This window comes from Camelina sativa, chromosome 12, assembly GCF_000633955.1.
Source record: "Camelina sativa cultivar DH55 chromosome 12, Cs, whole genome shotgun sequence".
Lineage (NCBI taxonomy): Eukaryota > Viridiplantae > Streptophyta > Magnoliopsida > Brassicales > Brassicaceae > Camelina > Camelina sativa.
The window spans coordinates 710,317-736,422 of NC_025696.1; the positions used below are offsets into that span (position 1 = coordinate 710,317).

General features: G+C 36.2%; 4 protein-coding genes and 1 pseudogene across 6 annotated transcripts; 4 read left to right on the forward strand and 1 right to left on the reverse strand.

Moving 5' to 3' along the window:
- On the forward strand, nucleotides 5,872–8,978 carry LOC104729282 (gamma-glutamyltranspeptidase 1). Of its 3 annotated transcripts, none has more exons than XM_010448217.1 (7): nucleotides 5,872–5,977; nucleotides 6,329–6,667; nucleotides 7,036–7,551; nucleotides 7,656–7,891; nucleotides 7,979–8,249; nucleotides 8,338–8,475; nucleotides 8,577–8,978. In XM_010448217.1, the coding sequence occupies exons 2-7, from the start codon at nucleotides 6,344–6,346 to the stop codon at nucleotides 8,808–8,810; spliced, it is 1,719 nt and encodes a 572-aa protein (XP_010446519.1). In that variant the 5' UTR covers nucleotides 5,872–5,977; nucleotides 6,329–6,343; the 3' UTR covers nucleotides 8,811–8,978. The 3 variants fall into 3 exon arrangements, with proteins under 3 accessions (XP_010446519.1, XP_010446518.1, XP_010446517.1); XM_010448216.1 differs by having other exon boundaries at nucleotides 5,959–5,977; nucleotides 6,289–6,667; XM_010448215.2 differs by lacking the exon at nucleotides 5,872–5,977 and having other exon boundaries at nucleotides 6,011–6,667.
- Nucleotides 9,578–12,096, forward strand: LOC104729283 (gamma-glutamyltranspeptidase 2-like). The gene is made up of 7 exons (XM_010448218.1): nucleotides 9,578–9,692; nucleotides 9,813–10,141; nucleotides 10,256–10,774; nucleotides 10,860–11,098; nucleotides 11,182–11,452; nucleotides 11,561–11,698; nucleotides 11,788–12,096. The coding sequence occupies exons 1-7, from the start codon at nucleotides 9,683–9,685 to the stop codon at nucleotides 12,022–12,024; spliced, it is 1,743 nt and encodes a 580-aa protein (XP_010446520.1). The 5' UTR covers nucleotides 9,578–9,682; the 3' UTR covers nucleotides 12,025–12,096.
- On the forward strand, nucleotides 12,822–15,697 carry LOC104729284 (alanine--glyoxylate aminotransferase 2 homolog 1, mitochondrial). The gene is made up of 9 exons (XM_010448219.2): nucleotides 12,822–13,108; nucleotides 13,441–13,671; nucleotides 13,788–13,958; nucleotides 14,231–14,374; nucleotides 14,462–14,641; nucleotides 14,780–15,005; nucleotides 15,092–15,205; nucleotides 15,303–15,389; nucleotides 15,482–15,697. The coding sequence occupies exons 1-9, from the start codon at nucleotides 12,869–12,871 to the stop codon at nucleotides 15,523–15,525; spliced, it is 1,437 nt and encodes a 478-aa protein (XP_010446521.1). The 5' UTR covers nucleotides 12,822–12,868; the 3' UTR covers nucleotides 15,526–15,697.
- On the forward strand, nucleotides 22,306–23,301 carry LOC104729287 (ACD11 homolog protein-like). The gene has a single exon (XM_010448220.2). It carries the CDS (start codon nucleotides 22,473–22,475, stop codon nucleotides 23,262–23,264), a length of 792 nt encoding a protein of 263 aa, XP_010446522.1. The 5' UTR covers nucleotides 22,306–22,472; the 3' UTR covers nucleotides 23,265–23,301.
- LOC104729286 lies at nucleotides 23,265–25,743 on the reverse strand (annotated as a pseudogene).

Sequence of the window (26,106 nt, forward strand, 5' to 3'; positions counted from 1 at the left end):
ATTTTGTTAAATTTCCATAATTGTGAGATCATGAATTCGGAATTAAAATATTGATCATGATAAGTCTCTAAATTAATTTAGCAATTATCCAAAGTTTTAAAGAGACTAAATCCTAGAGTAAAAAGGAAACTTAAGAAAAAGGAAATCCTACTTGAAATTGTTGCATGCATTAGCCTATTTGCTTTTGTTGTCTTGCATGCATGAATTTAAACCAAAAACCAAATATAACAAGGCATGGTCGGTCTCAAATATCGCATGGCCTAAGACATGGTTCGATCTCAAATATCGCATGTCCTAATGATTGAGTGCATGGTTCGATCTCAAATATCGCATGCTAATATTCGGATGTTTATTTCTGTTGTATGCAGACGGCAAGCCTTAAGAGCTTAGACTATCCAGTCTTGAATGCTTCTGGTGACAATTACTTGCTATGGGCAATGAACACCAAGATCAACTTGAAGTCAAAGGACTTGTACGAGTGTGTCGAAGAGGGTAACAAGACCTCGGACAAGAATAAGAACAAGTGTATCCAGCATATGCATCACCACATTGCTGAGAGTCTCAAGAACCAGTACCTATTTATTGAGGACCCTCTCGACCTTTGGACAACGCTTAAACGGCGATATGGGCACCAGAAGACGGTGCTCCTTCCAAAGGCCGAGTATGAGTGGAAACACCTAAGGATCCAGGATTTCAAAACCCTGGACGAATATAATTCTGAGCTTTTTAGGATTGTCTCAGTCCTTAGGCTGTGTGGTACGGTGGTTACGGAGAAGGAGCTAATTGATAAGACTTTGTCTACCTTTAGCCCTAATAACATGGTTCTTCAGCAACAATACCGGCAAACAAAGTATACCGAGTATGGGGCACTAAATGAGGTGTTACTGCTAGCTGAGCAGAACAATGAACTGTTGCTGATGAATAGTGCTATGAGACCTCCTGGTACAGCCCCATTACCAGAAGCACACAAAGTGGATGCGGGAAAGAAAAGTTCTGCAGAGCCTAAGGAGCCTAAAGAGCCCAAAGAGACCAACTACGTCCATAGAGAGAGACACTACGGCCGCGGCCGTGGTGGTAGAGGACATGGTGGTCGAGGGGGCCAAGCTGGCCGCGGACGCGGTGGTAGAGGCCGTGGTATCTCCAAGCCACAAGCTAAGGCAAAATCGGTTTGTCACCGATGTGGTATGTCAAACCACTGGATGAAAAACTGCAGAACTCCCAAACATCTTATTGATGCATATCAAGAAAGTTTGAAGAAAAACCCAGAAGCTAACTTGGTGCATCTCGATGATGAAGGAGACTTCGATCATGAGAATGATGACTCCCTAGAGACTTCCGACCTCTTTACAGAGAATGAATGAATTTTTCGGTTTTTATTTTGGTTTAAGACTATGCTTTTATGCTTGATTTATTTCTATGTATTGGATAATTGATTTGGTTTAAATTCAAGGATTTATTTTATAAATTATTTGCCTTATTGAGTTAAAACACAAATGTTGTTTTATAGAAATGGCTGAGGATATGAGTGAACTAGTGGTGGACAGTGGATCCAGCCACACTATTTTAAGAGATAAAAGATATTTTATAAACCTCACCATGAAAAGTGCCAATGTTAGTACAATTGCGGGTATAGCAAACCTTATAGAGGGCTACGGCCAGGCTCACGTGTTGTTGCCTAAGGGAACACACATTGAATTAAGTGATGCCTTATATTCACCCAGCTCCAAGAGAAATTTGTTGAGCTTTAAAGATATAAGATTAAATGGTTATCATGTGGAAACCAAGGGTGAAGGAACTAGAGAGTTCCTATACATTACAGAAAATGTGAATGGACAAAAGAAAGTCCTAGAGACTATACCTGCTCTAGCCTCTGGTTTATACCATGCTAAGATAAATATGATAGAGGCTAACTTGGCAAAGCATAGAATGTTTAATGAAGAGTTCACTCTATGGCATGACCGGCTAGGCCATCCGGGTTCGAACATGATGCGTAAACTAATTAAGAGTTCGAATGGGCACAACCTAAGTGAAAGGAAAGTTATCCCTAAACATCTCACGTGTGTAGCATGCGCACAAGGGAAACTTATTATAAGGCCTTCACCAGTAAAAGTCACAAGAGAGACTTTAAACTTTCTGGAAAGAATTCAGGGAGATATATGCGGACCAATACACCCATCTAGTGGGTCGTTTAGATATTTTATGGTGATGATAGATGCATCAACCAGATGGTCGCATGTTTGCTTGTTATCCACAAGAAATCTCGCCTTTGCAAAGATGTTGGCTCAGATTATAAGGCTAAGAGCACACTTTCCAGACTTTCCACTTAAGACTATACGTCTAGATAATGCTGGTGAATTCACATCCCAAGCGTTTAATGATTACTGTATGTCCATGGGGGTGAGTGTGGAACATCCTGTGGCACATGTCCATACACAAAACGGACTGGCTGAGTCCTTCATTAAACGAATACAAATGATAGCTCGACCATTGTTAATGAGGTCGAAGCTCCCTGTGTCGGCTTGGGGACACACAATATTGCATGCAGCAGAGCTCATACGCATCAGGCCATCTAGTGAGCATAAGTATTCACCATCCCAACTATTAACGAGTCATGAGCCAGACATATCCCATCTCAAGACCTTCGGTTGTGCCGTTTATGTACCGATTGCTCCACCACAGAGAACTAAGATGGGACCTCAGAGGAGGATGGGAATATATGTTGGATATGAGTCTCCCACCATCATAAAGTATCTCGAGCCACTCACAAGAGATTTATTTAAGGCCAGATACGCGGACTGTCAATTTGTTGAGTCCGAATTCCCTGTAATGGGTGGAGAGAATAGCAAGCTGGTCAAGGAATTAACATGGAATCAAACATCCTTAAATTGGCAAGATCCTCGAACTCTAGCATGTGATGCAGAGGTTCAAAAGATTATACATTTACAGCAGCTAGCTAATCAATTGCCAGATTCCTTTGCTGACCCAAAGAGAGTAACAAAATCGTACATACCATCTTGCAATGCACCAGTACGAATTGATGTTCAAAAGGAACACAATATTCAAGTTGCTACAGAGTCTAAAACCCGTTTGAAACGAGGTAGACCATTAGGTTCCAAAGATAAAAATCCTCGAAAGTCTAAGGGTGCAAAACAGATCGAGGTTCAGGGAATTACCGAAAGTACAGACATGGCCACGGCAAATGATAAGGAGCCGGATGGGGTTCAGGACGCTGAACCTCTAGGTCCTGAGAATATTGATAATAATGAGATTTCAATAAATTATATCATGTCTGGAATTAAATGGAACAGAAAAGATGTCGACATTGATGATATATTCGCATACAAGGTAGCACTTGAGATAAATGAGGATCTAGAACCCACATCCATATTAGAGTGCACTCAAAGCAAAGATTGGCTTAGATGGAAAGAAGCTATTGATGTGGAGTTAAACTCTTTGAAGAAGAGAAGTGTGTTTGGTCCGATCTTAAGGATAACACCTGAAATTAAACCAGTTGGACATAAGTGGGTCTTTGTAAGAAAGAGAAATGAGAAGAATGAAATCGTGAGATACAAAGCACGGCTTGTAGCACAAGGATTCTCTCAAAGACCAGGAATAGATTATGAGGAGACATACTCCCCTGTGATGGATGCAACGACTTTTAGATATCTAATAAGTCTGGCTGTAAGAGAGAAACTGGATTTGCGGTTAATGGATGTTGTAACTGCATACTTATATGGTCCACTGGATAATGAAATCTATATGAGATTACCAGAGGGAATAGAACTCAAAGAAAAGAGTGGTTCTCGAGAACAGTACTGCATAAGGCTAGACAAATCGCTTTATGGACTGAAACAGAGTGGTCGAATGTGGTATAATAGACTTAGCGAATTTTTGGCAAAGAAAGGCTATAGGAATGACCCCATCAGTCCATGTATATTTATTAAGAAGTTTGCAAACAAAGGATTTGTGATAATAGCAGTCTATGTGATTTAAACATCTTAGGAACCTCTGGGGAAATCGCCCAAACTGTAGAATACCTCAAGAAAGAATTTGAGATGAAAGACTTAGGTAAGACAAGATTTTGTTTGGGATTGCAGCTTGAGTACAGAGACAATAGCATCCTTGTGCATCAAAAGGCATATACAGAAAAGGTACTCAAAAGGTTCAATATGGAGCAAGCTCACCCATTGACTAGCCCCATGGTTGTGAGAAGTACACAAGTGGATAAGGATCCATTTGCTCCTAGGAAGGCCGATGAAAAGGTTCTCGGGCCTGAAGTGCCTTACCTCAGTGCTATAGGAGCGTTAATGTTCTTGGCTAGCCACACTAGACCAGACATAAGTTTTGCCGTGAACCTCCTAGCAAGATATAGTTCTTGTCCGACCATAAGGCACTGGAATGGTATAAAACATGTTCTGCGATACCTACAGGGTACGACAGACTATGGTCTATATTACACTAACTATAACAAAGAAGGTTTAGTTGGTTTTGCTGATGCAGGTTATCTCTCCGATCCACACAATGGGAAATCACAAACAGGCTACGTATTTACACACGGCGGTACAGCAATCTCTTGGCGTTCTATGAAGCAAACCCTTGTAGCCACTGCATCAAATCACGCAGAGATACTAGCAATGCACGAGGCCGGCCGTGAGTGTGTTTGGTTGCGGTCCATGACTCAGCATATACGGACAGACAGTGGATTGGAGGACAGCAAAGAAGCAACCATAATCTATGAAGATAACACAGCATGCATCGCACAGCTCAAGGAGGGTTACATCAAGGAAGATCGGACGAAGCACATATTACCAAAGTTCTTCCATACACATGATCTACAAAAGGCCGGAGAAGTTCTTATAGTGCAAGTTCAGTCAAGTGAGAATTCAGCCGATCTCTTCACCAAATCGTTACCGACAACAACGTTCAAGAAGCTCGCGCACCAGATTGGAATGCGGAGACTTAGGGACTTGGAGTGATGTTTGGAACAGGGGGAGCAATGTGTGCTGTACTCTTTTTCCTTCACCAAGGTTTTGTCCCAATGGGTTTTCCTGGTAAGGTTTTAATGAGGCAGCATCCCCTAAGCACATTGCCGCGATCCCATCCAACATTGGCACGGTCGTTCGTCCAAAGGGGAGTGTTGTGAAACACTTAGTGGACTCACTAGACCGGCCCATGTACTAAGCTATGGAGTCTCGGTCCATAGGCTTTACTCAGTCCATACAGCTTCGGCCCATTGGCCGAAGCCTTACTCGGCCCTTAATTCTTAAGTCAGTTTAACCCTAGACATTGTACTCTACTATATATATGCATGTAATCCTTGGGAATTATCAATAAGAATCACAAGAGCTTTATCCCTAAACTCTACTTTCATAACACATAGAAAGTATTTTATTTTTGCGGTCCACGAGGGCCGACCGAAGCTCTGTAAGGGACAAGCATGATGAAGATGAGCACTTATTTTAATGACCAATGAAACAAGTTAGTATTTTTAAAAAGTATGAGCATCAGCACTCGAGATTCTCACGAGTTTACTTCAAATATAATCAATCAATAAAGTCTTTTTTTTTTTTTATATAGTTATTTGGTTAAAAATTAACTAAATTTGAGATCATTACTGAACTAATTTAGGGATATTCAAAACTTTTCTAATATTAATTGAGTTGTAACGATCTAGATCTATAGATAATTGTAGCCAACATGTATGGACTGTGGACCAACTTCTTGTCCATTGAATAAGCACTTTAACGTTTTCAAGAGAGTATTATAATTAACCTCCCTAAAACTATAATTTAAAGACTTTTTAAAAATAGAGACTTAAAATTAACTAAATGACTTAGGAGTTGGCGGCGACTTTTGTTATGGATGTAGACATAGCTACCTTCCTTATCTATCTACATAGAGTTGGCAGGGTCTTTATATTGATCCGAACAGAACAATCTCCTCTTATCGCCAACAACGAGACATCACTATATAAACTGTAAGTTCATTTATTTTAAGTTTTATGAATTTCCCACTCATATTTAGAACTCAAGACTTGAAAAAAGGAAAAAATCTTGGGTGGCTTTGGCTCAAAGAACAAGAAAATATAAAGTGTCGTTGTTTTCTTGTGAATCATATATTCAAGTTTTGAGCTCTTTTTCTTTTTTTGTGTGTGTGTGTGTGTGGTCCTCATTCCTCAAAGACTGTAACATAAAAAAGTCTTTGATGGCTTTGAGTTTTTGCGTATACGCGTGAGACTAAACGTTTACAAAAGTTGACTAATCTCTGTTTTTGTTTAAACGTTGAAAGATCATTTTTGTTCTTCTCCGCTTTGATTTGATTATCGCAGGCATCAATCGTAGCAATGTCGCTGGTTAGAACAGCGACGATCGTTCTTCTTATAATCGCGTTTCTTCAAAACGCTGCGGCTCAGAAAAGACAGCAAAGTATTGTTAAGTCTCGCGGTACGGTTGCCACTGACGATGGACGGTGTTCTGTAATCGGGATGAGTGTTCTTCGTCAAGGAGGAAACGCGATTGATGCGTCCGTCGCTGCTGCTCTTTGTTTGGGCGTTGTAAGTCCCGCTTCTAGCGGTATAGGCGGTGGAGCGTTCACATTGGTTAAGATAGCTGGTGGGAAAGAGATAGCTTATGATTCTAGAGAAACCGCTCCTCTAAGCGCCACTGAGGTAATGTCTTTTTCTTTCTTTTTTTCTTCTGCTCAATTATGCGTTTTGAAATAAGCGTTTTCATAAAAAGTTTTTGAATTATGGACCATCTTTGTTATTGCACTTGGTGTAGAACATTGTACAAGGGTTGTAATAGTGTTTCTGAGCTATCTCTGTTTTTGAGCTTAAATAGCGTTTTTGTTATAAATTGTACCATACTAGTTCTCATTGAAATAAGCATTTTGAACGTGGTCTTGAGCTTGAACGTTTTCAACATTTTATCCTATTAAAAAGTGGGTTTTTAAAAAATTCTCCAGAGCTTAAATAAGCCTTTTTCTTGCATGTTTTCCTATCAAAGACACTTATTAGGTTGTTCTCACTTGACGCAGAATATGTATGGAGCTAATCCTGAGCTAAAGAAGAAAGGAGCCCTATCAGTAGGAGTTCCCGGGGAAGTCGCTGGTCTATTCACGGCTTGGAAACAACATGGAAAGCTACCGTGGAAGCGTTTAGTGAGTCCTGCAGAGAAACTTGCAGAAGGATTCAAGATTTCAAAGTATCTTTATATGCAGATGAACGCGACCAGAACCGACATCTTAGCAGACAAAGGTCTCTCGGAGCTATTTGTTACAAATGGAGAGCTCAAGAAACCAGGGACTATTTGCCGTAACCCAAAATTGGCGTTAACTCTGAGGCAAATTGGGGAGTACGGTCCAAAAGCATTTTACAATGGCACCGTTGGGGTTAACCTAGCGAGGGATATTCGTAAATCTGGAGGGATAATAACTTTGAAAGATCTGCAAAGTTATAGAGTAAAGGTCAAGGAACCGTTGTCCACAGACATTCTCGGATACCGACTACTCGGTATGCCTCCTCCTTCATCCGGTGGTGCTGCAATGATGCTTGTAAGTCTCTCTTTTTTTTTGGCAGCAATTTGACATCTTATCAAACTTATGTTCACTAATCACTATAAGGGTTTTACGGAGTGTCTTATATTTGTATGTTGTAGGTTCTGAACATTCTTGCTCAATATGGGATTCCATCGGGTGTTTCAGGCCCTCTTGGTGTTCATCGACTAATCGAGGCTCTGAAACACGCATTCGCAGTAAGAATGAACCTCGGTGATCCAGATTTCACTGATGTTACTAAGGTTGTTTCAGATATGTTGTCTCCAAAGTTTGCACAAGACTTGAAGAGCAAGATAAACGACCTAAAAACCTTTGATCCTAAATTTTACGGCGGCAAGTAAGTTTTAAATATATTGTTAAAAGCCCACAAGTTCCTTCTTAATTAACTTTTTGATTTATAGATCTTTCTTTCTCCGATTCTTAGGTGGAATCAGATTGACGACCACGGTACAAGCCATTTATCCATCATAGATCGCGAGAGGAATGCTGTGTCAATGACTAGTACAATAAATGGTTACTTTGGGGCAGTGATGCTATCTCCGAGCACAGGAATTGTTTTGAACAACGAAATGGACGATTTCTCAATCCCGATGAAATCTAACGGTAACTTAGATGTTCCACCACCAGCACCAGCTAACTTCATCCGTCCGGGAAAACGACCTTTGTCCTCTATGTCACCCACCATTGTACTCAAGGTAAGGGAAATAAAACTATTACTTGTGCTGTACGAAACTTTTAACTAGGGTTCTAAAAGATAGTTTCTCTCCACTATGTCATACGTAGGACGGTAAGGTGAAAGCCGCAGTGGGTGCGAGCGGAGGAGCGAACATCATTGCTGGGACAACGGAAGTTTACTTGAATCATTTCTTCCTCAAGATGGATCCACTTTCTTCAGTCTTAGCTCCAAGAATCTACCATCAGGTTTTGTTGCATTTTAATTTTTTTTTTACCGAAAATAGAAACTTACGTTGTTCTGTGCTTAATTGGCTACTAAATTTTGCTATTGGTAATGTCATTTTCAGCTAATACCAAACAGAATTTCGTATGAGAATTGGACCACAGTATTCAATGATCATTTCGAGATTCCTAAAGCGACAAGAGTTGTGTTGGAGAAGAAAGGTCATGTCCTAACCCCCGTGGCCGGAGGGACGATTGTTCAGTTCATAGTTCAAGAATCCGGTGGAAACTCGGGCGGAAGGAGTGAGCTTGTGGCAGTAAGTGATCCAAGAAAAGGAGGGTTCCCTTCAGGATATTGAGATCGAGATTTCATTTTTTTCCAATTGTTTTATTAGCTCACTGCATCGAGCTTTTGGCCTTTGGATGAACATCAAATTATATCAATCTTTTTTATTTTAATAATAATATAAATTATACTGTCAAAAATCATTACCAACCTGCCATATAGAATAACTTATTTGGGCGAATTATGTTATGATTTTTGAGTTTAGAGTTTGGTATAATAGCGATGTCATTGGTTTACTTACTCCTTCCCCAAATTCAAAACCAACATAATGTATGTTAAAAAAAAAAAAAAATTCTAACGTAGATTCACCAAATATATTTGTAGAATTAAAAGTAACTAGTTATTTTTTTCAGATTTGGTTTTGATAATTAAGTGAAACTTTTTGTAGATATTAGTCGATTATCTTAACTAATTAAGTAATGTAAATTTGGTCAACTGACTGTAACAACTTGAATAGGGGGAAAGAAATATTTTTGTTCGGACGAATTGATTCTATATCTTGTATAAATTATTGTAAAAGATCTTAAAACTCTCTATATATAGGTGGAAATTATCCCCTAGCAGTAAAATTGATCTCGTAATAACTTCCCTTTGTTATTCAAATTGATCTCTATAAGATAAGATTTCTTAAAACATAACTAATTATTAACACGTTACAAAAAAAAAAAAACATTTAGAACGTTGACCAAAGAAAAAAGGAAATACTATATTTTAGGGAGATGCAACTCATTTTGACAGGGTTTTACTTTCATTACCTTCCCGATAAGCTCAGAAGGAAGCTTTGACCGCCAGACTACAATAAATACTCGTCTCAACAAATGCTTCTCCTCCATTAGGACGAAGAGGAAGGACAGGAGAGGTTCTAAGACAGAGAGAGACATCCACATGATGAATTGTATGTTATTTTGTTTTTTTCTTTCTAACGCAGTCATATTGTAACATTCAGATGAATTGTAACATTCAAGTTACGTTCTGTGATTAATTAATCTCTGGTTTGGTTCTCCATCTATTGTAGCAATGTCTTTCATTCGTACTGCGACGATCGCTTTTCTTATAATCGTGTTTCTGCAAAACGCTTCGGCGGGTCACAAGAAACCGCGAAACATTGTTACGCGTCACGGTGCGGTTGCGACGGACGACAGGCGGTGTTCTAAAATCGGGAGGAATGTTCTTCGTCAAGGAGGAAACGCGATTGATGCGTCGGTCGCTGCTGCTCTTTGTTTGGGCGTCGTGAGTGCAGCGTCTAGCGGTATTGGTGGTGGAGCGTTTGCAGTTATTAAGCTTGCTAATGGCAAGGAAATTGCTTATGACTCTAGAGAAACCGCTCCTCTAAGCGCCACTGAGGTAATTAACGTTTTTACTAATAATGGTTTTTTATTTCTCTTTAAATATAAGTTTTAGTAACGTTTCTGAATGTAAAACGTACGTTATTGATTGGTTGTTTATCTCGATATTTAGAATATGTATGGTGATAATCCTGACAAAAAGAAGAAAGGAGCCTTGTCAGTAGGTGTTCCCGGGGAAGTCGCGGGTCTATTCACGGCTTGGAAAGAACATGGGAAACTATCGTGGAAGCGGTTAGTGAGTCCTGCAAAGAAACTTGCAGCTCATGGATTCAAGATTTCAAAATATCTCTATATGCAGATGAACGCGACTAGAAGCGATATCTTAACGGACAAAGGTCTCTCTGAGGTATATGTTTCAAACGGAGAGCTCAAGAAACCAGGGACTATTTGCCGTAACCCAAAGATGGCTTTTACACTGAGCCAAATCGCTGAACACGGTCCAAAAGCGTTTTACAATGGCACGGTTGGGGCTTACCTTGTAAGTGATATACAAAAAGCCGGTGGGATAATAACTATGAAAGATTTGCAGAATTATAAAGTGAAGGTTACAGAACCATTATCTGCGGACGTTCTTGGTTACCGTCTACTCGGTATGCCTCCTCCATCATCCGGTGGCGCTGCAATGGTCCTTGTAAGTCAAGTTTTGTTTTTGTTTGGCGAAAATTTCACATTTCATATGAAACCTATATTTATATGGCGAGTTTCTTGTTTGGTAGATTTTGAATATTCTTGCTCAATATGGTGTTCCATCGGGTGTTTCTGGCCCACTTGGTGTTCATCGACTAGTGGAGGCTCTCAAACATGCATTCGCGGTTAGGATGAACCTCGGGGATCCAGATTTCGTCCCCAATGTTAGTAAGGTTGTTAAAGATATGTTATCTCCAAAGTTTGCACAAAAGTTGAAGAGAAAGATTAACGACAAGAAAACCTTTGATCCTAAAAATTACGGTGGCAAGTAAGGTTTTTTTCTCAATAAGTTATAGATTTCTTTCTACTGTGTTAGGGTGTTTCATCAAATTTTATTTCTGGAATTGTTAGATGGAATCAGATCAATGATCATGGCACGAGCCATTTATCGGTAATGGATTCGGAGAGAAATGTTGTTTCAATGACTAGTACAATCAACGGATATTTCGGGGCACACATGATGTCTCCGAGCACCGGAATGGTTCTAAACAATGAAATGGATGATTTCTCGATCCCCATGAAATCCGGAGGTGATCTAGATGTGCCGCCACCGGCACCGGCTAACTTCATCCGTCCCGGAAAACGACCTTTGTCCTCTATGACTCCCACCATTGTACTCAAGGCAAGAAGAAGAAAAAAAACCCTAGTTCTTGTGGTACAAGTAACTCTGTATTTGGGTTCTATCTAAACGATGGATTTTTTGTTTTTTTTTCTGCGTTGGTGTGCACAGGACGGTAAAGTAAAAGCCGCATTGGGTGCTAGTGGAGGAATGTACATCATTGCCGGCACAACAGAAGTTTTCTTGAATCATTTCGTCCACAACATGGATCCTCTCTCTTCCGTTGCGGCTCCAAGAATCTACCACCAGGTTTTTTTTACTCTTCTGCCCAAAATGAGAAACTTTATTGTTCTTTGTTCATAACTAATGCTTACCTTAGTAACTTCATTAATTTACAGCTGATTCCGAACAGAGTTCAGTATGAGAATTGGACAACAGTGTATAATGACCATTTCAAGATTCCCAAAGAGACAAGACTTGAGTTGGAGAAGAAAGGTCATGTCCTAGCGCCATTCGCAGGAGGAACGATATCTCAGTTAATAGTGGTTCAAGAACCCGATAAAAGTTCTGGTGGTAGGAGTAAGCTTGTGGCAGTAAGTGATCCAAGAAAAGGAGGGTACCCTTCAGGATATTGAATTAGATTTCTATCTTCAATTATATTATTGCATGTAACCTGTGATATAAATATTACTCTTGTAAAATCTTTGAATAAGAATATTTTATTTGCGACAACATTTATCCTGATATTTTTCTCCAAATGGAATTATACCATAATAATATTGAAAATATTGGATTTAATACCTTATGCGTTATGGCTATTGCACGAGTGGGGTTATAATATGTAAACAAATTAACGTTTTGTCGATACTAATTAATATGCGTTGGTTGTTTTTGATGACAGCTCTATTAGCATTTAACAACATGGTTTGCGTTGCATTTGTGATATATAGTCACGTTTTATCTAACTCTTCCATATTTCAGTTTATGATTTAATTAACAAACAAAATAAATAGGTATACGAGTCTTAGGTAAAAAAAAAAAACAACATTATAGATAAAAAGACGTAACCTTTAAACATTAGTAGTATTTATAGATTTGATCTACGACTTGTTAATCAATCTTTTTCTAATACCATATACAAATATATAAAGTTTTTTTTTCTTTTTTTCATATAAACCCCCAAAAAAAATTTAGATTAAATAATTTTCGAGGATAATATTGGATACTCCGCCTCTAGTCAGTGACACGTCACAAAAGATATGGTGATTTGTCATATTAGTGCTTGAATTAGCAATTTTAATTCACATGGAATCTTTTTTCCAATATTCCTAACGACACGTCATCGTGTCGTAAAATCTTTGGATTCCTTCCACAATCACTCCATTAACTTCACTATTAATCTTAACGGCAGTTGTATATAAACGATTTGTTGCTCAGCTTGTCATTATCTCTCTAATCATCATTCCGTACAAAAAAAAAATGGCGATACAGTGTCAACGACTCCTGAAGAGAGCCATAGATAGAGCTACGAGTTCTTCCGGTGTTCATCATCATCGCCGTGCTCTTTCCTTACTCCGTGCTGATTTCTCAACTTCTACGCCGCAGATTCCGCCGTTCGATCACCAGCCGCGTCCGTATAATGGTCCTTCCGCCGATGAAGTTTTCCAGAAACGGAAGAAGTTTCTCGGACCTTCTCTTTTCCACTTCTACCAAAAGCCTGTACGTTCGTCATTCTGCTGATATCGGATTGAAATTTGATTTTGTTGGTTTGACTTTTGACGATCGTGATTGTGATCACGACGCAATCGGATATCTCTGATTTGGGGGTTTTCGAATTCATAAGCTCAGGACTGTAGCATAAGTTAGTTATGATCAATTTTGTTAGGGTTCTGCTTGTTCTAATCGTCAATGATGTGTGGGATTTGATCAGTTTAACTCTGCCTGTGTATCCGCTGATGCAGCTAGAGTTATTTGAGTTCAAACCATAACAATAGATTTGATCTTTATTGCTGTGACCTTTGGATCTGATAATACTGATTTCTATCTTGCAGCTTAACATTGTTGAAGGGAAGATGCAATACTTGTTTGATGAGAGTGGTAGGCGATATCTGGATGCATTTGCTGGAATAGTCACTGTCTCATGTGGTCATTGCCATCCTGATATTCTAAATGCTATTATGGAACAGAGCAAGCTGCTTCAGCACGCTACGACCATATACCTGCATCATGCCATTGGCGATTTCGCTGAAGCATTAGCTGCTAAGATGCCTGGAAATCTCAAGGTATTTGAGATTTATTTTGATGAAGTCTGAAGCAAGTCGAGAACAATGATTTAAGTTAGGTTTCTGTTGTTGGTTTTTTTTCGAGAATTCAGCAAGCTTCACGATTTTGGATGCAGGTTGTGTACTTTGTGAATTCTGGCTCAGAAGCTAATGAGCTAGCAATGATGATGGCTAGGCTTTACACTGGTAGCCTTGAGATGATTTCGTTGAGAAATGCTTATCATGGTGGAAGTTCTAATACTATTGGACTAACAGCTCTTAACACATGGAAGTACCCATTACCACAGGTTTCTCCCCAAAACTTTCATCTACAGAAAACATTCGACTTGATTCCTTGTTATAGCTCATGCGCACCAAATAGAGACATGATCTCTAGCATTCAATTTAGAGTCTCTGCTCTTGAGTGACCATATCGTTTTCTGAAATTTCAAGCAGAGTATTTGACTTCACCTTTTACCCACGTCTTAGAGTTAGACCCATCGGAATCAAAGTCTCTGCAATGTAGTTTTCTGTGATAATGTTTTTGTAACATTATTTTGCCAATTCTGTTATTATGCAGGGGGAAATACATCATGTTGTAAATCCAGATCCATACCGTGGAGTATTTGGCTCTGATGGTTCTCTTTATGCTAAAGATGTGAAAGACCACATCGAGTATGGTACCTCTGGGAAAGTAGCTGGATTTATCGCAGAAACTATACAGGTGTTTGTTTAAAACAAACCATCAAGTGAAATTTAGCACTAGCTTGAGCATAATATATTCACCATGCCATTATCATTTTTACTTCAGGGGGTCGGAGGAGCGGTAGAATTGGCTCCTGGTTACTTGAAATCGGTTTATGAAATTGTACGCAACGCTGGTGGTGTATGCATTGCCGATGAAGTCCAGACTGGATTTGGCCGAACAGGAAGTCATTATTGGGGTTTCCAGACTCAAGATGTGGTTCCGGACATAGTCACTATGGCAAAGGTTTGTCAAAGGAAGTTGTTATCATTTACTCTGTTCTTTACCGTTTGCTCTGTTATCCAATCTTTGACTACATATATTGTTATTTACTTAAACAAGCAGATGTAGTCTACTAATAACTGGCACGGGTTATATTCACAGGGAATTGGAAATGGATTGCCATTAGGAGCTGTGGTGACTACACCAGAAATTGCGAGTGTTTTAGCTAGCAAGATTCTGTTCAACACATTCGGTGGAAACCCGGTTTGTTCAGCTGGTGGACTTGCTGTTCTAAACGTTATTGATAAGGAGAAACGCCAAGCACATTGTGCTGAAGTTGGTTCACACCTTATTCAACGTTTGAAAGATCTGCAGAAAAGACATGATAGTAAGTACCAGAACAATCTTTTGAGCTTTTTTTTTTTTCAGATCATTACTCAGTTTTTACTTACAACCTCGTCTGTTTGGCTTCAGTCATTGGAGATGTGAGAGGAAGAGGACTAATGGTTGGGATCGAGCTTGTGAGTGACCAGAAAGACAAAACACCAGCCAAGGCTGAAACAGCTGTCTTGTTTGAGCAACTTAGAGGTAAACAACATTAAAGCCAAATGCATCTATTTTACAAGTATTAAAGCATGAATTAATTTGGTCAACCAAAATGTTTTTCTCCTTTCTCTTTATGAAGAACTTGGCATTCTCGTTGGAAAAGGAGGACTTCATGGGAACGTTTTCAGGATAAAGCCACCAATGTGTTTCACTAAAGACGATGCAGGTAAAAATTCGTATAATATTGCTTAAAATCATTGTTTGTTGTAAAACAAGATGTATAATATAATGAATTGTGTTTTTTGTATGTACCGACAGATTTCTTGGTAGATGCATTGGATTATTCCATCTCCAGGTTGTGAAGAAGGATATGAAACAAAGCGAACGAATAAGGAGGATATGATCGTTAATCTTATCAAAATCATTTGAACCCATATTTTATTACTTGTAGCTTTCAGTAATGACGAAATCATGCGAAATCATATGTAATGCGTATTTTTATAAAGATTGATTTATGATCATTTTGTTAATTTCTTTGCAGAACAAATAAGAAGAATGAATGACATCAAAATACATATTTTTTCAACCACATAATAAAAGTATATTTTATAATGGTCAATTCCCAAAATTATATATATAGATAATTATATTTTATTATTATAAAAAGAGAATGACTACCATATATTCAACTAAATGGAGGATGGACTTAGCTTGTAATTCAAAAGATAATGTGTTTAATTTATAATGGTGTAGTAAGTAGATTTGTAGGTGTAGTAGTGATATGATGTGAATATTGGCAAGCATTTATCAATAATAACTAGTAACTACTTCAACAAAAACATTTTTAAAATATAATATTAATCAAATTTTACAGATTTTACACCATAAATTTCATCATGAATCTAATTACATCACAAAACAACAAGTCCTAATTGTAGAATAGAAATAGTATAAACTTTAATATATTTTTAATCTAAAAAACAATCATGAATAATAAAATTATTTTAAATTACGAGACTGTTTTTTACTTTTTTGATCATTTAAAAAAGGATGAGCAAATATATTTACATATATTTAAAACAAAAGGTAATAAAAAATATAAATTCCAAAAATACAAAAACACATAAACAAAATATATAATAAAAGGAAATGTCCATTTTCAAATAAGAAAAACAAAAAAATAAATGAGATAAAACAATTCAATTTATAAAAACAAAAATGTTAAAAACCAACAAACAACCAACCTTGCAACGCACATGCAACGCACAAGACTGTACCTAGTATATATATATATATATATATATATATATATATATATATGTATTTTATGAACATTTGCCTCTTGCTTCCTCTTCTACCACATCTTCAGATTTCTTCTTGTTGCTTTTGGTTAGCACTCAACCACACTAGTGGATCTACAATATTTCTTTCAGAACCACCGAAGACAATTCAAAGGTCATTCTGACTGAAAATCTCAACAGCATCAGTCAGTGGGTGGAAGCCGCTCAAGCTCTGACGATTCATGTTTGGTGATTTAGCTCCGTCAATACTGCTACATCTTCCCGGATACATTTTACCAACTTTTGGCAAGGAGAGAACGTTGGTTTGTTGGTTTGGATATAAAAAGTGGTGATCATTATTCTCTCTATCTTACCAATCCCAGACTGCAGTTTGCCCGGCTAGCAAATGTTCGTAGCATTATTCTAAACGGACGCAGCTTCACTGAACTTAACTTGTGGAAAATGGTTTTCGGCTTCAATCTACGGACTTAATCCCAAGTTCAATACAACAATTGGCGTGAAGCATTTACTTGACCTTGTGCAATTTTTTTAATTTTTTTTAATTTTGGAGGTCTTATTTGTAGATTTCAAAACTTTGAGAATTTTTTTGTCAAAATATCAAACATAAAATCTTATATAAAAAAGTTATTACTCAAACTAATTCAAGTTATATATTTTGGTTATAACTAGTTATGATATAAGAGCCAAAAGGTGACCAAAAATACTATTATGACTATTTTTCTTATTTATATATAGATTTGTAGCATAAATTAAGAAACAACAACTTAAAATTTTCTTATGTATTTAGAGAATATGGAAGAGTTCATTGATTGGGAAGAAAATATTGATGTTTAGAGTTTGTTTGTTAAATCATTTTAAATTTCATAACCGTTGTATATTAAAATTAGGTATAGTTTTTATGGTTAAGATGACATGTGTGTTGAAGTTATGATTATAAGAATACTCTTCTTTGAAATTGCTCAATTTATGAAATATACATGTTGAAGAGTATAATTGACTCTATATGAATATACATGTTAGACTGATAGTTGGTCTTATTGCTAGAATTGGTTAAATATGAACATCCAAGTTTTGTTTTGGTGAAAATGTTAATTTATTTTAAGTTAGAAACCAATGAAACACTTTCTTTTGAAAACATAAACTTAATTTTACCATAACAACTCTACATGTGTTTAGAACATGGTGAAAAAAAACAAACAACTTCATGATTGACACTTCTTACAGAAAAACAAAAACTAGATTTGTTCTTTTATAGAGTATAACAGTTTTAAAATTCAAAATTATGAAAACTATTATATATATATATATATATCAATCATATATATATCTTTAATGCAAAACTTTGGTTGCTTAATTTTCAAATTCAAAATGAGGCAGATGATAGTTACATAACCCAATAACACATGTCAAAGGACTTGAATATATATATATATATACATCATAAAAATTCTACTGAAATTTAATTGGTTTATACAATTGTGTGTATACTCTATAATAACTTTTGTTAAGTAACAACTGATCACCAAGAAATCGAGTCAGAAAACAAAGGCGAATAAGTAAGAAATAATTAATGTTTGTTTGATCACTAATGTAAAATGTACATTGTTAATGTATATAAAAATTAATAATTCAATTAAGTAATATTTTAAAAGAATTATGCAAAAATATAACGATAATTAAATCTTAGTGGATTCCCATAATCACATATTTGTTATGCATTGTTAACATTGGGAATCTAGATTCTAACAGTTTGTTAATGAAATCCAACATCTCATTTCAATGAGTTTTTGAGATTTCTTCATTGAATTTTTTATTTCATTTTTTAATTTATTTATTTTGTTTATTTTTGTAAATCCAAAGACAAAAATCTAAAAGCTAAGTAAAGAAAAATAATACTTGTCAGTAGATGCACAATGCTCGAAAACCATATGAATGAGGATTTCAAGAATATAAGAAGAAGTTACCTTATAGTTGTCCAACTCTGCAAGTTGGATCCGAATACATAGTGGAACTCCTTCCCGCTCCCACTGTGTGTACTTGATAGAGAGAGGAACGTCCCCACGTTGATCCACTTCAACACAGAAGCTTGATCTTTCCAAGATGGAGGCAGTATCAGCACAAGCATCAGATATCCTTTCGGCATCAACTCCTTGGCAGGTCGCTGGAATCACGACAACTTGAACAGGTGAAATCTTAGGAGGAAGCACCACGCCTTTGTCATCACTGTGAATCATTATCATCAGCCCAATCTGAAACCGAGAAGGAAAACAAGAGATAGCAAACATGGAGATTATCACACTTTTGCATTCTTGAAGAGACAGTCATGCATCTCTTCCAAGAGATTATGGATTTATAGTGAAGTACAAAGTGTGTGCAAATTAACTTGGTAAGGTTACTTTATTACTCAAACTAATTCAAGTTATGTATTTTGGTTATAACTAGTTATGATATAAGAGCCAAAAGGTGACCAAAAATAATATTATGACTGTTTTTCTTATTTATATATAGATTTGTAGCATAAATTAACAAATAACAACTTAAAATTTTCTTATGTATTTAGAGAATATGGAAGAGTTCATCGATTGGGAAAAAAATATTGATGTTTAGAGTTTGTTTGTTAAATCATTTTGAATTTCATAACCAAGGTATATTAAAAATAGGTGTAGTTTTTAATGGTTAAGATGACATGTGTGTTGAAGTTATGATTATAAGATTTATTGCTCAATTTATGAAATATACATGTTAAAGGTTATAATTGACTCTATATAAATATATTATTAGACTGATAGTTGGTCTTATTGCTAGAATTCGTTGGATATGAACATAGAAGTTTTGTTGTTGTGAATATGTTAAATTTATTTTAAGTTAGAAACTAATGAAACACCTCTTTTGAAAACATAAACTTAATGGTACAATAACAATTCACATGTGTTTAGAACGTGGTGAAAAATCAAACAACTTCATAACTGACTCTTCTTAGAAAAGAAAAAAATGTAAACTACATTTGTTCTTTTATAGAATATACCATTTTAAGAACTCAAAATTATGAAAACTATTATATACAGTATATACATATATATATCAATCATATATATCTTTAATGCAAAACTTTGGTTGCTTAATTTTCAAATTCAAAATGAGGCAGGTGATAGTTACATAACCAAATAACACATGTCAAAGGACTTATATATATATATATATATCACAAAAATTCTACTGAAATTTAATTGGTTTATACAATCTATATTAACATTTTTGAAGTACATTTTGGTTTATGCCCTTTAAGTTTTACTTATTTAATTTTTTTTACAACATTAACCCCTAAAACAATTCCATAAATAACATTGCAGAGAAACTCAAATACTAAACTTTCTTAAATTGAACAACATTTGTTACATTTATTGCCATAAAGTTTTAACAACATCTATACATTCCGATTTTTCCAAAAACAAATCTACCCATTAAAGCTTTAACCCATTAAATCTCCAAAACTATTTTTATCGATGCTAGAATCTCTCAAATTTAAATGATATACAACAGATTTTCCATAAAAAAAAGTTTACAATATTCATAACTATATTAACATTAATAAATTTTCTAAACCGAAAATCCAATAATAAAATATCACATTAAATATGTTGAAAACCCCCCATATAATTTGGTTTTATTTTTATTTTTTGAGGAATTACCAAAAAAAATTAAAATTCTATTAATTATCATAAACTATATATATTGATATGGAAATTTATAAACTATAAAAATATGCTAATTTGCTAAAACAATTAACATAATTAAACTTGATAAAAAAAACTTATTTTGATTATTTTTTTACGCAAAAACTTATTTTGATTTTGGTGAGACGGGTTGGCATTAATCTCATATAGGGAGTTAAGTAGAATTGTTTTTTTTTAACACTTTTAGATATGTAGCAGTAAATAAATGTATTATTAGACTATACATATACCACACGAGTTAAAACCTTGAAAACACTACAAAAATCCTATATTTTAAATACTTATATCAAATACCTGTAATTCATATTTTTAAAATTAATAAAACAATAATAAACTAACAAATAAATACAATATAAATTTTAAAATTAAAAATATTGTCCCGCGGTTGTGTGTATAACAACTGATCACCAACAAATCGAGTCATTATGGGAAACAAAGGCCAATAAGTAAGAAATAATTAATGTTTGTTTAATCACTGATGTAAATTGTTGATGTATATAAAAATTAGTAATTCAATTAAGTAATCTTTTCAAAGAATTTTGCAAAAATATAACGATAATTAAATGTTAGTGGATTCCCATAATCATATATATATATATATATATATATATATATATATATTTGTTAACATTGGGAATCTAGATTCTAACAGTTTGTTAATGAAATCCAAAATCTCATTTCAATGAGTTTTTGAGATTTCTTCTATGAAAATTTTTATTTCATTTTTTAATTTATTTATTTTGTTTATTTTTGTAAAATCCAAAAACAAAAAACAAAAATCTAAAAGCTAAAATCTATAATCCAAAAACTACTTAAAATCTCCTCAAATACCATGTTATTCAATTTGGAATTTACATAAAATCATTCAAAATAATTTACATTCTATTGTTATTCAATCAATGATTTGTAAAAATCATATCAAATCTATTGTTATTCAAACTTAACAAGTACTTTTTAAAATACTACTAAAAACTGATTTTGAGAGATTTTGGATGCATTTTTACTTGAAAATTAGGAATGAACAAATCTCACCTCTCAAAGTGTTATTTTGAAGGATTTAACAAATACTCTCATGTTCCTTTCGTCAAAAAAAAAAATGAAAAAATCCAATTTCTTTTTGTTGTTCTTCACTTTACGAGAATAAAGCTTCTATGGAGGAGGGATTCTCTTTTCAGTTTCATATTGAACCCAGATTTGGATTATTCAATCAATTGTATATCTTTCACACTTCTTCTCCAAATATCATACTCTCGCTCTTAATTGCATCTCCCTTAAGAACAATGAATCTCTTAACCTGGGGAATTTTTTTGAAACATTTTATATTATTCAAAACATAAAAGAGTCAAAATCGTTAATCGTTGTTGTGTGATTAGAAATTTAAAGTGTGTTTAGATCATTAGGTCTTATCTTATATAGAACAATGGCTATAGCCGAAAGATTTCTATATGCTTGGTGACTGGGATTTAACTGGTGGATGTAATCATCATGTTTCCTCCCTCATACTCAAATCTAAACACTTGTTATTATTTTTTATCCCTCTTCGGTTTTTGAATCTGCGGCGTAAAGAACAACTCATAAAAGAGAGCCATCAAAAAGTGAATAAAGAATGTTGTGGAGGTAAACGATTCCAAAAATCTCTTTGACCCATAACAAATACTCCAAAATCTCCTAACAAATCTCATAGAATTATTACTAATATTTAATTATTAAATCTAAAAAATCTTCTAAAATTCCATTAAATCGTTAGATTTCTTTTAAAGTCTCTCAAACAACTAAAATCCACCAAATATCTCAAAATGCTAATCCAATACCCCCTCTAAGTTTTTTTCGTTTCTAAATATCATTTCTAGTTTAACAATTTAATGATTTGTGGATTTTATTTAATAATTAAAAAACACGTGTACAAGATTTTATTACATTCCGAATCTCAATATTTGTAAAATTACTTTAGATCACGCAAAATATGATCTTATTTATTTCACAAAAATAGCTGCAAACATTTATAGCCATTAATTAACCATTCTTTATATATAGTTAAAAATCCCCACAATAATTTATTGGTGGACCCGTAAATATTGCGAAAAGTCATATACGTACGTTCCAAAACAAAAAGTCGCAAGTCTTTACGTTTCTTTCAAAATCACAACAACACGTCTTTACCAATTTCTTCGTAAATAAGTTTCTCCTCTGACCCATCACAATCAAGAGAGTTTTCAAGAAAGTCCAGCAATCGTGGCGAAGCTTTATAAGAAAGACGAGGAGAGAAAGAAAGCAATGGAAGAAGAAGAAGAAGAAGAAGAAGAAGAAGAAGAAGAAGAAGAAGAAGAAGAAGAAGAAGAAGAGGAGGAGGAGGAGGAAGAAGACATGTTTGAAGATGCCGTGTGTACCACGCCAGCCAGAGTCAACACGCCTTTGTCCGTAATCACAGAGGCCTTCGAGGATCTCGCGGATCTGCTGAAACCGCGAAGATCTGAGATGACCGAAGAAGAAGATGGATTGATGAGGCTTGATGATTTTTGTAGTGCGTGTAGTCATGTTCCTGTCCTCTTCAATTGCCTTGGATTTGCTTTCAAATTTGCGGAGATGGAGTACGTAGCCAAGGTTAAGGATTTGGAGGAGGCGTCAAAAACGTTCGACACGTTACAGAACATTCTTGATCTAGACGTGGAGAAAGAAACGGTCAAAACACCGGGAAGCCATTCGCGTAATCTACGACGAGTCAGACAAGGCTTAGATCTGATCCGAGCCATCTTTGAACAATTCTTGATCGCAGATGACTATTCGTTGAAAGACGCTGCGACAACAGCGTACACGGAAGTATGCGCACCGTTTCATACATGGACCGTTAGAACAGCGGTTTATGCAGGGATGTATACACTTCCGACGAGGGATCAGCTTTTGTTACGGCTCAATGAAACAGATCAATCTGTTGAGAAGAACATGAGGAGGTACATGGAAGCATCGCGACCTATCATAGAGTATATTGACAAGCTTTACATTCAAAGGAACATTAATTACTTGATTGGTACATCAAGTAATATTATATATTCGATCGGCACTTCGTAATTAATATATAGAGATTACATTCGCTCGTTAATTAATAGAATTTTAACTTAATTGTTATAAACAAACAAACCGAGATGGAAAATAAATAGTTCAAACCGACGAAATGATACAAAGAGAAAAAACGAAACATAACAGCTTCCATGAGAAGGAAAACACAACCGAATTCATTGCCCACTCTCGATGCAGGCGGCTGATCATGTCTCACACTCGTCTCAGCCATATGGTTGCCCGGTGGTCATTCCAGTACTCTTTATTGCAGGTTTGAGATTTACGTCGAACTCCACGATTGGCAAGAAGTAAATGATTATGAAAACGAAAGCCCATCTAAAATGTTTTCCTCAAACGTTTGCTCTTTGTAAAATAGTCTAGATCTGCCTACAAGATATATATATATATATATATATATATATATATATATGAAACATAAAATTGTGGTGAGTTACTCAAAAGCCTTTAAGCAAAACTCAAAAGTCAAAAGTAAACAAATTTTACGCTTTCTATATCAGATTTAGGTGTCCCCTTATTAATGTTATACGAGAGAAATCGGATAAATCTATACATGCATTTTACTCTCTGTAGAAAATCTATTATTAACATTAAGAAAACTTGCCTCTCGGGATAGTTGTTCCTCGAACTCGGATAATTGCTTAGACTCAATAAATATACGCTCCTGCTTAGACAACGAGTGGAAAAGGTTAAACAGGTTGTTGCACAAATGGTTAGTAGACAATGAAACAATGTATTGACTAGATATAAGTAGAGAGAAAGATGCTTACTTCGAGTGCATGTTCTTTACTTGAGAGATGCTTCCTGAAATCATCAAGGTTTTTGCAATCACAATCATCGCACAATTTGCAATAAAACATTCCGGTAGATTCTTCGCCCTCTTCACTGCACCTCTGAAGAAAGTGTGTTCTTGTCTCTGAAACTGTGTCTAAAGAAGAAAAAAACAAAACGAACTAGAGCTCAGAAACAGGAATAATTAAAATCAGGTTTGCTTTCAGCAAGTAAGTAACTGGAGGATGATGATGAGAGGACAGGACAAACAAACATACCTGCCAGTAAGCTGTCCCAGAGCCACTCTGCAGAGGTGACCAGGATTGACATTTTATAAGGCCTATATGAATAAGCCAGAAAAAGGTTGTATTTCGTCAGTTGTTGACGAAAGGCAAGAGGTCTTGATAAGTAGTCCGTAGTATCGGATATGAGCATCATTGTAGCCGGAGGAGGATTACGATATTGCCATTTATCCAAATCCGAATACATGCGCGTGAATGTAACATCGGGCATGGTATGTGCAACATCGACCCCAGTGGAAGAGAGCCCACGCAGGAGGTGATCAGGGGTTCGTCTTTGGTCGCCATATGCACTGATGGAGACAGGACCAGAGTAGCCTAGTTTCTTGAACGCGCCTTCTAAACTCGGACGGACCCGGCGAGCATCATAACCCTCGGGAATCGGACAGTCTTTCATATCCCACCAAACCGATATTTTTAGCTGTCGCGTGTTCAGGCTTGGCCTGGTAGTTCCTTCCCCACATCCTCGTTATAGGGTCAAGTTGCGAATCACAAGGGTTTCCAATCTCCTGCTTTGACAAAGAGTGGAATAAAAAGATTAACAATAGGTTGTTTGTTAGCAGCTCAAAAACAGCTAAATAAAGATGATACACTGCAGAGAGAGAGAGAGAGAGAGAGAGAGAGAGAGGATGCTTACCGTCACTGCATGATCTCTACTCGAAAGGTGCTTCCGGAATTTCGCCACGCCTTCGTCCTGGTAATCGCACGACTTGCAATAAAAGTCGGCTGCAGGTAATTGTCTGGAGATAACTTTTTCATCCGCGGAGGACATTAGTAATTCTTTCCAGAGCCACTCTGCAGAAGAGGGCAGGACTGACCATACATGAGGAGTAACTGAATAAGCCAGAAAGAGGTTGTATTTGGTGTGTTGTTGTAGCCTGGCCAGATCCCAAGAGAAGACATCTGCCACCTGATTGGATATGAGCATCATTGTAGCCGGAGGAGGACGATGACCTCGCCATATCACCATATCAGAAAACATGCTTGAGCATGTGCTCTCTGTTTCAAAAAGCAACAGTTGAAATTTTTTAACTATAGGGCATACATAGTTGAAATTTTAAACCCTAAATTCCAGAGATCGATAAGTAGCAATTGGACTAACCGGACATGGTATGCGCAACAGAGACCCCAGTGGAAGAGAGCCCTCGCAGGAGGTGAGCAGGGGTTTGTGTTTGGTCGCCATAGGCAGTGATGGTGACAGGACCAGAGTAGCCTAGTTTCTTGAACGCCACTTCTAAACTCGGACGAACCCGACGAGAATCATAACCCTCGGGAATTGGACAGTCGTTCATGTCCCACCACACGGCTATGCCTTGTGTTGCGTATTCCGGCTTCGCCGCTGCGTTCCCCCACATTTTCTAAACCCTAATCAAATCACAGCACCAAGTCCTCCTCCTCGATCTGTTTTTAACTATACACCCAACTAATAATGGGCCTTAATGAAAGCCTCTAAATATGGAACAGACATGTGTCATACTTTAAAAATGGGAAAAAGGCCATTCCTACTTGTACTCTTTCAAAAGTGTCGATTTATACCATTACAAATTGATAGTGACATTCATATAAAACTAAGTAACAACCCGCACTATGTGCAAGATAAATCGATTTAAAGAAAATCATTATAAGTAAAATTATTATTCTAGAACCAATATTTGTTTGTGTCAAACATAATATTTAACTAACTTTTTTTTACTTATTTATTCAAAGCTGTGTTTTTCGTGTAAAAAATATGTTTCACCCGTGAAATCTTTAAATGTGGAAGAACA